This window comes from Leptodactylus fuscus, chromosome 3, assembly GCF_031893055.1.
Source record: "Leptodactylus fuscus isolate aLepFus1 chromosome 3, aLepFus1.hap2, whole genome shotgun sequence".
NCBI lineage: Eukaryota > Metazoa > Chordata > Amphibia > Anura > Leptodactylidae > Leptodactylus > Leptodactylus fuscus.
Window position 1 is genome coordinate 102,937,683 of NC_134267.1, and position 12,035 is coordinate 102,949,717.

At 40.6% G+C, this 12,035-nt stretch overlaps 1 protein-coding gene across 1 annotated transcript in view; it reads right to left on the bottom strand.

Moving 5' to 3' along the window:
* The window catches only part of RFX6 (regulatory factor X6), a 93,493-nt gene that overhangs the window by 36,106 nt on the left and 45,352 nt on the right, over nucleotides 1-12,035 (bottom strand). Inside the window, exons 11-15 of the mRNA XM_075268089.1 lie at nucleotides 11,868-12,027; nucleotides 10,961-11,105; nucleotides 9,833-9,927; nucleotides 2,664-2,781; nucleotides 909-1,031 (exon numbers count right to left, since the gene is read on the bottom strand). Of these exons, the coding sequence (XP_075124190.1) occupies nucleotides 909-1,031; nucleotides 2,664-2,781; nucleotides 9,833-9,927; nucleotides 10,961-11,105; nucleotides 11,868-12,027 (641 nt within the window). The remainder of the gene's footprint in view (nucleotides 1-908; nucleotides 1,032-2,663; nucleotides 2,782-9,832; nucleotides 9,928-10,960; nucleotides 11,106-11,867; nucleotides 12,028-12,035) is intronic.

Consider the following 12,035-nt stretch of genomic DNA (forward strand, 5'->3'; position numbering starts at 1 on the left):
AGTTTCATGTCCCCCCTCCATCTCTGCCCACAGTTTCATGCCCCCCTCCATCTCTGCCCCAGTTTCATGTCTTTCTCCCCCCATTTTTTATGTTCCCCCTCAATATTTAACACAAAAAAACACTGATACTCTCCCTTTCCCCACAGCTCTCTTCGCAGTCTCACTCACAGAGTTGTAGGCATGATGTGAGTGGCGTCATCACATTGTGCCTACACCTCCAGGAGCCAGATCGCAGCGATGAGCTGGAGCTGTGACAGCTTCTGCTTCACTCGCCTGTGTATTCAACTCATCTGTGTCCTCCAGATGCAGATGAGTTGAAACCGGGACATATCTCCCGCCAACGGGGACTGCGGGACAGAACACCGAATTCAGGAAAGTCCCGCAGAATCTGAAATGGTTGGGAGGTATGGTTTTCCCAATCCTTAGACAGCATTGTGGTGCACAGGTATCAGCAAGCCAGTCACTCCCTGGCTGGGGAAAGTTCAACTGACTTGGCCTGAAATCAGCAAATTCTGACTATGAGGCCTACAGAGTCAGGGGTTTGGATTTTTCAGCAGCAGGAGCCAGACTGACAGCAAAGACCAGTGAGAAAGCCTGGGGCCAGAATAAGCAAGCTGAAGATATGGCTATCATGACTGTGCAGGATAAAACAAGCCCCATCCAGATAACATGGCAGAGAGAAATGGCAAGTGACAGTGTGACCTGAGTTTAAAGGGAACCTGTCACAATGAAAATGATGTGTAATCTGCTAGCAATATGTTATTCAGCAGGATCAACTGAGCAGATTGATATATAGTTTTGTGTGAAATGCTTCAGTATAATAAGTGTATCCATTTATTTCACTGTCCTTTCTATGCTTACAAGGAGCAGTTGAGTCCAGTGGGCAGTTCTAACACAGACAAACCTACCTGCATTTTTCATGTACTTATCCAACAAATTCTGAAGGTCTTGTTCCTTATCATTATTAAACTGTGTTTCCACTGCTAGCAGGATATATTCATCGAGCAGCATGCGTATTAAATGGAATGAACCTGCATGTAAACATAAGGACTATTTTAATATTATCTCCATGACCATCTCACCACTCTTTAGAAGGATTAAGTCAAAACAAAGGAATAAATAATTGTTAGACTTCAAGTCATCTACTAAAATCAATAAGATGCAGTTTCTGGGACCTGAGAGTGAAGGAGATATATAGCTCAATACATCTTCTGCTTGATGGTACACAAATCAGATGAAAGGGTATACAGATGAAAGTAAGATGTCCTTTAATAAAGAAAAGCAAATACTGCTTGATCAATAATAAGCTTTACTGACCTGTTCCAGTTTACTTTAGCTCTTGTGTAAATATAAAAGTGAACACAAACTTTCCTAAGTCAACTATAAGTAGACAGGCATCTAAGAACACAACAACACTTTACATGGTCTTATTTAATAGAAAAGTGCCTTTTGTACCATATCCTAGTCCCATAATGTGCAGGATGAAGTAATTCCCTCTTTGCTGTTTCCCCTGTAATTTTCTGGTGCAGGAAAGTGAAGTTTGAATGTTTGATAGCACTTAATAGACAAAGAATACTAACTATAAGAACTGAACTGTGAAAGAATAGTACATCATAGATGTAAGACTATTATTCACCCAATCAGAGGCATAGCTAGTGGGGTGGGGGGGGGCAAGGAATCGGCGGCCCCATGCCCATTGACCCTGTGGCACTAACCTCTTTAAACTATATCAGTGCCTGAAGGATACCATTACAGTTGAAGAGCATGATAGAGCAGTAAGTAGTAGGCTTCCTGCTTTGCAAATCTGTAAGCTGCAAGTCTCTTCAGGCCTGTTGGCTTACAAGGCTCCGAGACCACAAACAAGATGTCTGTTTCTCGAAACATACAGGTACAAGGATGTCATTGTCATGAACATTAGACCTCATGCGGTGAGACCTTGTAACCACCAAGAATAGATAATTTTTAATAATATATAATAATTAGAGATGAGCGAACAGTGAAATTTTCGAAGTTCGAAATTTGATTCAAGTAGCCGCTCAATACTCGACTGTTCGATCGAACATCGAACCCCATTATAGTTTATGGGGAAAAAATACTCATTAAGGGGGAAACCATTATTCGACTCAGGAGGGTTACCAAGTCCACTATGACACCCCAGGAAATGATGTCAACACCCTGGAAAGCAACTGGGACAACAGGGGAAGCATGTCTGGGAGCATCTAACATGCCCAAGTCACTGTATTACGTCGGGATCCCTGTCAGCTTGCGATAAGCTGACTTTTTCCTATAGGAATGCATTGACCAGCGTTGATTGGCTGTCAAGACTGGGATAAGAAATATCTTAAGACCGATTGTATTATTTTTTTGTTGCTGCACTGTTTTTTCTGGAGTGAAAATAAAACTACCATTTTTTTGGTCTAAAATTATGGACTTGTGTGTCTATGACAAAATGGAGTTTGATGTCATGATGGTATATACATTTCAGAGAAAATACATGTTCTATACTTACAGTATTTACATTCTAATATTAAATTATTTTTAAAGATAAAAAATCAGATGAACAAATATAAAATGCCATGCATCAGTATGTAACTAACAAATTAATAATAAAGTATATTTTATTATTTACATTTATTATTATTATTATTATTATTATTATTTACCAAAACTAGCTGCATTGTTTAACGTTAGATTGTGCATAACTCGTGCACCGAAGAAGCTCCACTTCAACAAAAAATCCTGAGCTCTTTTCTTCAGCGATTTTCCATTTTGCTTGCTTGTCTAGAAATTGACATAGCAATGGATGATTATTAAAGCCTACAACAAAAATACTCTTTCAACAATACTGCATAAATAAAGCCATGGTAGGAAAAATCGAGTAAAAGTGTGTTTAAATATCCTTATTATTATATGTAAGAGGTGGTAAAGTAAATCCTAATAAACATTATATCCTTAAAGTGGTTGTCCAAGATCATACACTGTGTGCAGAATTATTAGGCAAATGAGCATTTTGATCACATCATCCTTTTTATACATGTTGTCCTACTCCAAGCTGTATAGGTTTGAAAGCCAACTACCAATTATGTAAATCAGGTGATTTGCATCTCTGTAATAAGGAAGGGTGTGGTCTTATGACATCAACACCCTATATAAGGTGTGCTTAATTATTAGGCAACTTCCTTTCCTTTGGCAAAATGGGTCAGAAGAGAGATTTGACGAACTCCTAAAAGTCAGAAATTGTGAGATGTCTTGCAGAGGGATGCAGCAGTCTTGAAGTTGCAAAACTTTTGAAGCGTGATCACCGAACAATCAAGCGTTTCATGGCAAATCAGGGTCGTAAGAAGAGTGTTGATTAAAATAAAGGTGCAAAATAACTGCCCGTGAATTGAGAAAAATCAAGCGTGAAGCTGCCAAGATGCCATTTGTCACCAGTTTTGCCATATTTCAGAGCTGCAACGTTAATGGAGTATAAAAAGCAAAAGGTGTGCGATACTCAGGGACATGGCCAAGGTAAGGAAGACTGGAAAAAAAGGACCACCTTTGAACAAGAAACATAAGATAAAATGTCAAGACTGGGCCAAGAAATATCTTAAGACTGATTTTTCTAAGGTTTTATGGACTGATGAAATGAGAGTGACTCTTGATGGGCTAGATGGATGGGCCCAAGGCTGGATCATTAGAGGGCAGAGAGCTCCACTCCAACTCAGATGCCAGCAAGGTGGAGGTGGGGTACTGGTATGGGCTGATATCATCAAAGATGAACTTGTGGGACCTTTTCGGGTTGAGGATGGAGTGAAGCTCAACTCCCAGACCTACTGCCAGTTTCTGGAAGACACCTTCTTCAAGCAATGGTACAGGAAGAAGCAGGTATCGTTCAAGAAAAACATGATTTTCATGCAGGACAATGCTCCATCACATGCATCCAAATACTCCACAGCCTGGCTGGCCAGTAAAGGTCTAAAAGAAGAAAAAATAATGACATGACCCCCTTGTTCACCTGATCTGAACCCCATAGAGAACCTGTGATCCCTCATAAAAGGTGAGATCTACAGGGAGGAAAACAGTACACCTCTCGGAACAGTGTCTGGGAGGCTGCGGTGGCTGCTGCACGCAATGGTGATCGTAAACAGATCAAGCAACTGACAGAATCTGTGGATGGAAGACTTTTGAGTGTCATCGTAAAGAAAGGTGGCTATACCGGTCACTGATTTTTTTATTTTTTTTTTAATGTCATAAATGTTTATTTCTAAATTTTGTGTTGTTATATTGGTTTACCTAGTGAAAATAAACAAGTGAGATGGGGAGAGATTTGGTTTTTATTAAGTTGCCTAATAATTCTGCACAGTAATAGTTACCTGCACAAACAGATATCCTCCTAAGATAGCCAAATCTAAAAAAAAACAAAAAAACACTCCAACTTCCAAAAATATTAAGCTTTTATATCCTTAGGTTGATTGAGAAAATAGTTGTTGAACAATAATAAAAAGAATCCTCTCAAATACAACTTGCCTAATAATTCTGCACACAGTGTATTGATGACCCATCTTTAGGAATGGTCATCAATATCAGATGGGTGGAGGTACTACCTCTTCCTTCTCCAGACATCCCCACAGATTATCTGATTAGCAATAGGGTGACAGGGGCACTGCACGGTGTACACAGCTGTTGCTTCCTGCCACTGTATATACACAATGCGGATACCAGCTGGAAGGAATGGGTGTTTGACCCTTACTGATCTCATATTGATGACCTATCCTAAGTATTGGCCATCAATATCTGATCTTGGACAATCACTTTAAACATTCTGAGCACTTTTTCTGCATTTGCCCTTTTACTGGTTCATCATTTTATGATTTCTAAATATAGTAAAGTATATATACACTAATATTCAAAAGTTTTAAGCAAGTGTGGAAAAAATGCTGCAAAGTAAGAATGCTATAAATAATAGAAATGATAATAGGTTTGTTATGCTTGTCAATTAACAAAATGCAAAGTGAATGAATAAGGTCTCGTTTACATCTGCATCAGTAATCCGTTCAGGGGAGTCCGCATGGGGACCCCCGCGAACGGACTATCAAAAGCATTTGCAAGTGGTGTGCAGTAAAAGCACATGGACCCCATAGACCAGTGATGGCGAACCTATGGCACGCGTGCCAGAGAGGGCACGCAGAGCCCTCCATGCTGGCACGCGTGCGGTCGCCCGGATCGCTCACCAACAGGGAATCCGGTACAGGATTCCCCGTTGATGAGCGATCACTGCCTTCATTTGTATGGGCAAATGCACATACAGCTGAAAGCTGTCAGGGTAGGCCGCGGATCGCGCGACCGCGGCCTACACTGGCTGCAGAGTTTGACCTCTGCCCCGACGCGGGCGCGATGACGTCATCAGCGCCGCCAGTGACAAGAAGGTGGATGCCGGCGGCTCTTCAGGGGTGAGTATGAGAGTGGCTCACTTTGTATATGATGTTGGGGGGAGCGCTTATAATACTTGGTGGGGTGTATGATACTGGGGGGGAGTGTATAATACTGGGGGGGCTTATAATACTGGGTGGGGTGTATAATACTGGGGGGAGTGTATAATACTGGGGGGAGTGTATAATACTGAGGGGGCTTATAATACTGGGGGGAGTGTATAATACTGGGGGGCTTATAATACTGGGTGGGGTGTATAATACTGGGGGAGTGTATAATACTGGGGGGAGTGTATAATACTGAGGGGGCTTATAATACTGGGGGGAGTGTATAATACTGAGGGGGCTTATAATACTGGGGGGAGTGTATAATACTGGGGGGGCTTATAATACTGGGGTGGCTTATAATACTGGGGGGTGTACTAAAGAGCATATAATACTGGGGGGGGCCTATTTATAAGCACACAATACTGTGTGTGGATGCCACTGTGGAGCATATAATCCTGTGGGGGGGGGACACCTACTGCGGAGCATATAACACTGGGGGGCTACTGTGGTACTGTGGAGAATATAATATTGTGTGGTGGGCCCACTGCAGGGCATATAATACTGTCTGGGGTCCCCTCACTATTTATATCACACAGTATCTGTTTTATAGCAGACGTGATATTAGTACAGGATGTAAGAATATTACACGGTAACTATAAAACAGATCCTGTGCGATGTAAATAGTGAAAATTAATTGTTCAAAGTACCAAATGCCGAGACCTTTACATTTCAGTACAACGTTGTTTGTATTATTGAAAGCTCTGTAAAGCCCCACATGACTGTAATTTTTGGTCAGTAACTGTCCGCAATTGTGGATCCGCATAGTATTAAGTCTATATTGTCGTGTTGGCACTCCGCGAAAATTTTGTGTGTTTTGGGTTGTAGTTTGGGCACTCGGTCTCTAAAAGGTTCGCCATCACTGCCATAGACTATAATGGGCTCGGTGTGCTTGCCGCAAGATCTCTGCAGGGAACATACGGGTGGCAAAGTACTTCACAATATACTTTCCTCTCCGCATGATTCATGCGGGCAGCGTGCGGCAAGCACACGGAACCCATTATAGTTTATGGGCTCCATGTGCTATCACTGCACACCGCTTGCAAGTACGTTCGGTAGTCTGTTCGGGGGGGTTGCCATGCGGACTCCCCGAACGGATTACCAAACACAGATGTGAACCAAGGTTAAGAGAAAAATCTAAATTACATCAATATTAGATGTGACAACCCCATGGAGGAGTCCTGGAAGTTATGATATGGCTCCCACAGAGTCCTGATCTTACACTCACCGGCCACTTTATTAGGTACACCATGCTAGTAACGGGTTGGACCCCCTTTTGCCTTCAGAACTGCCTCAATTCTTCGTGGCATAGATTCAACAAGGTGCTGGAAGCATTCCTCAGAGATTTTGGTCCATATTGACATGATGGCATCACACAGTTGCCGCAGATTTGTCGGCTGCACATCCATGATGCGAATCTCCCGTTCCACCACATCCCAAAGATGCTCTATTGGATTGAGATCTGGTGACTGTGGAGGCCATTGGAGTACAGTGAACTCATTGTCATGTTCAAGAAACCAGTCTGAGATGATTCCAGCTTTATGACATGGCGCATTATCCTGCTGAAAGTAGCCATCAGATGTTGGGTACATTGTGGTCATAAAGGGATGGACATGGTCAGCAACAATACTCAGGTAGGCTTTGGCGTTGCAACGATGCTCAATTGGTACCAAGGGGCCCAAAGAGTGCCAAGAAAATATTCCCCACACCATGACACCACCACCAGCAGCCTGAACCGTTGATACAAGGCAGGATGGATCCATGCTTTCATGTTGTTGACGCCAAATTCTGACCCTACCATCCGAATGTCGCAGCAGAAATCGAGACTCATCAGACCAGGCAACGTTTTTCCAATCTTCAATTGTCCAATTTCGATGAGCTTGTGCAAATTGTAGCCTCAGTTTCCTGTTCTTAGCTGAAAGGAGTGGCACCCGGTGTGGTCTTCTGCTGCTGTAGCCCATCTGCCTCAAAGTTCGACGTACTGTGCGTTCAGAGATGCTTTTCTGGCTACCTTGGTTGTAACGGGTGGCTATTTGAGTCACTGTTGCCTTTCTATCAGCTCGAACCAGTCTGGCCATTCTCCTCTGACCTCTGGCATCAACAACGCATTTACGCCCACAGAACTGCCGCTCACTGGATGTTTTTTCTTTTTTGGACCATTCTCTGTAAACCCTAGAGATGGTTGTGCGTGAAAATCCCAATAGATCAGCAGTTTCTGAAATACTCAGACCATCCCTTCTGGCACCAACAACCATGCCATGTTCAAAGGCACTCAAATCACCTTTCTTCCCCATACTGATGCTCGGTTTGAACTGCAGGAGATTGTCTTGACCATGTCTACATGCCTAAATGCACTGAGTTGCCGCCATGTGATTGGCTGATTAGAAATTAAGTGTTAACGAGCAGTTGGACAGGTGTACCTAATAAAGTGGCCGGTGAGTGTATAATTGAAACTGTCCAAGATTACATGAAGAGACAGAAAATTTCAAGTACAGATCCGCCGATCTACACGTAGTTCTCCCAGAACTCCTCTGAGTTCCTTCAAAAATGTAATGCAAGTGTACATAGAAGAATGGATGCTGTTTTAAAGGCAAAAGGTAGTCCCACCAAATATTGATTTGATTTGGGTTTCTCTTTTGTTCCTTCACTTAAATAGATTTTCCCATGAACATAACTGTAAATTAATTTGTAGATATTAAAAATACCTTTGAATAGCATATAAAAATTTAGCATTTCATAGAAAATATTTTTTTCTTTCCCTACTTAGTTTTGACAATTCTTTCTCAGAACAGATATTTCCTTTTCTTGTTAATTAGGTTGTCTTTCTTTGATGTTTTTTCAATTTTCTGACATATTTCGATAGACTAGTGTAACTTTTTGTAGCAGGAATGATGGATTTTAACTTTTGAGCCACAGCTTCAATTCAGCTCAAAAATATTTGTGGGGTTCAGTCCCCCTTGGTTCGTTTAACAAATGCTATTATAATATTTTGGAGGCCCAGGGGTGGTGAGGAGACCACAGAGTATAACAGTGTTTCATGGGTAACAAACTGCAAAAGTTTCAGGTTGGTCAAACACAAAAAATTAGGAAAGTTTGTGCTGAGTCCGGTTCTAGTATTGGCCCGACAGATCTTGAGACGCATTTCAGCTCAGTTTTACATTTTTTTTTTAATGTCTAATGTGTAGCCTGAGTAAATAAAGACTAGGGACCGCTATATACTATCAGTCACACAGTACCTGACTGTTCTGTGGGGATTTAATGTGGTATAGATTCAAGAGTGAGGAGCATATATCCCTCATGGTCACATAAACCCTCATTTTTAGTCTCCTATTTTTATAAGCACGGACGTCCGTTTATTTATATACTTTTAATACATACAAAAAAAAGTTACGTTTTATTTTCATTTTCTTCCTAAACGCCATTTGATTTCTGTGATAGTCTTCAGTGGAATGGTTTTGGACCCTCTGTGATTGGTTAGTAATCATGTGGGCAGCAGCTGTCACTCAATAGCTAAAATTTGAAGCAGTGCATCAAAAAGGCAACATATAGTTGTGGCTTAACTCTTGATTCAAGAAAACAGTCTTTTTTAGGGCCCCTTCACACGGCGTATACGCTCACTGCTTTGGAGCGTGTAAACGTTCCGTAGCAGCGGCGTCTAAAGCAGTTCCCATTGTTTTCTATGGGAGGCGGCAGACGCGCGCTCCCCATAGAAATGAATGGAAAAAGCAGCCCATTCATTTCTATGGCGAGCGCGCGTCTGCCGGCTCCCATAGAAAACAATGCGATCTGCTTTTAGACGCCGCTGCTACGGAACGTTTACACGCTCCAAAGCAGTGAGCGTATACGCCGTGTGAAGGGGCCCTTACAGTTCAATAACTATTTGCTTTACAATATTTATCATAAAAACATAGTATTATGTATGATTGCTTTTTGATGGAAACCCGGTTCATGAAGCTCATATTTGGTCTCATCCAATATGGCTGAGTTGTACTTCCATCTGGACTTTCCCACTTTACAATAACAATATTTGCAGTTGACAAAGGAAATTCCATTAATCTGACTTGTCTAGAAAAACTCTTCGACCCTATCAAGAACTACTGCCTTGGTTATTCCCTTAGCTGTGTAAGAGTAGTTGAATGGCTGAACTCGCTAGTGTGAATGTCTGCTGTGAATTTTTATGTAAACTGTATGTTTTTGTGCTTAAAGGTTATATTTTTTTTTATTTGCTTGTGATATGTATGATATAACAAAGCAGATTCCGTATTCTAAGCTAGAAATGACATTGTTGACACCTTAGTCATATAGAAGTATATTACCTTGATAACTCGTTGCTCAACAACATTATCAAGCCATTCGATAAAGGACTCCACAGTTGCATTTTTCTTTAACAGATCTTTGAGCTCTTGGAACACTAGAAGGAAAGATGTTTTATTATATTTAAAAGTGTGAACAAAAAGTAATTTCAGAAATATTCTGTGCTTGTTTGTGACAGGTAGTGAAATCACAGAACTAATATGGAACTTGTATTACAAAAAATTGAACTTACAAATTATTTCACACTGAAGGTGACCACTAGTATGTTTAAAAGGGTTATCTGGTTTCTAACATTGATGGCCTAGTGTATTGCATAGGCCATCAATATTAGATCTGTGGGATCAAGACAGCGTGTTTTGCGGTATTGTTTACATACTGTCAGCTATGCTACTCACTCATCTTACAAACTGTAGTGGTAAGTGTGGGTATTGCAGTGCTGTCCCATTGAAATCTATGCAGTGGTGCTGCAAAAAACATAATCACAAAAATGTAAACAATACCGCAGACCGAACTGTCTTGGTTCTGGTGATCTGTGGGGTCCCAAGTGTTGGCATAGGCCATGAATGTTAGAAACCAGATAACTCCTTTAAGAATTAGTTTTCGTTGTCTAAGATGAATATACAGTATATCTTTATGTAAAAATACTATCAAAGAGAAACATTTGTTTAACTTTAAAATAGGTCATAATGCACCTCTAATCCAGCCCCATGTCATTATGTTTATGTTATGAAAAGCATTTTATCATTATATAATATTTCCACTGCAATTAAAATACAGTTTTTATGTTATTTGAATAAATATATTTTAGTCCTCAGGAGTTTGTCGCTCTCTAGCTTTCTTAGAGGACATCATTATGAGGCTGACATGCCGGATGTGGAAACATGGCATCTACATCAGGAAAGAGGATAGGCTGCTACTTCATAGGAATAAAATAGGAATAGGAATAAAAACTAGTAGTTGAAAGTGGAGTCTGCACACTCTTGTTCTTACAAATAACAGACAATACAATAATGGAAGACATCAATTACAAAAATGTGCAAGAACCTTCTGCTCAAAAATCATGTTTGGCCATGTTAGCATAACTAGAAAAAAACAAAAAAACAATCCACTTAGAGAAAATGTGAACTCACACTCAGTGTAGACATCAATATCTGAGTCTGCTCCACTACAGCTGTTAAGGAGAGCTTGTGAACCAATACTATACAAGTCTACCTTTTCAATGTCAGTTGTCATGGCGTTGACTATGTTTTGATCGAACAAAGCAGGTCGAGCAATCTGGAATTGAGAACATGTCATATGTTTATTTACATTTTTTATATGTAGTAAAAAACATTTAGTTTTGTTTTCTGGGCTAAAATATTGACAAGCTATGCCAAGGGCCCATTATCATCAGTCTACTATGACTATGGGCATGCTACACAATTGTTGAGAAAATAAAGGGATCTTCTCAATTGTGATATACCCTGTATGGCTATTACTGTCCCTAGAAAGCAGAACACATTATAAACACCTTGTTCTAGTTTCTGTCAAAAATATATTACCAGATACTTTCTGTCCCTACTACCATAGACCACAAGGTACAAAATATTAACATCTCTTATGCTGTAAACCACAAAGTGTTAACCTCTCTCCTATCCAAGAGCACCAAGGAATAAAGTATAAGTCATCAATATCAGACTACTTTAAGACTACCACATATTAAGGCCCGGTTCACATCTGTGTTCGGTGTTCCAAATGGGGAGTCCACTTGGGGACCCCCCTGAACAGAATACCAAACACATTAAAAAGCGGTGAGCAATGAAAGCTCACAGACCCCATAGAGTATAATGCGGTCCATGTGTTTTCCTCGTGGTGTCCGCACGAATCATGTGGAGAGAAAAGTAGTGCTTGAAGTGCTTTTCTCTCCGCCTCAAAATCAGTTCTTATATTTATTCCAGTATCTGACTGAAAAAAACTGCATTCAAAACTGAACAAGAAACTATGTCATACTTGCATATGAGATTCCATGCTTTATTTTTTAAAGCAATCAAAACTTACTTGAGCCAAATGTAAGAATGAAGTCTGTCTTTTCAAAGATGACACAAATCTTCGGACAATTGGCAATTTCTTTTCTGAGAGACATTCTGGAAGGTTTTCCAATGATGATATCACCCACTGTTCCCAGTGTTTAGCAAAGTTTCTTATGTCTGCTAGTAAACTAATAAA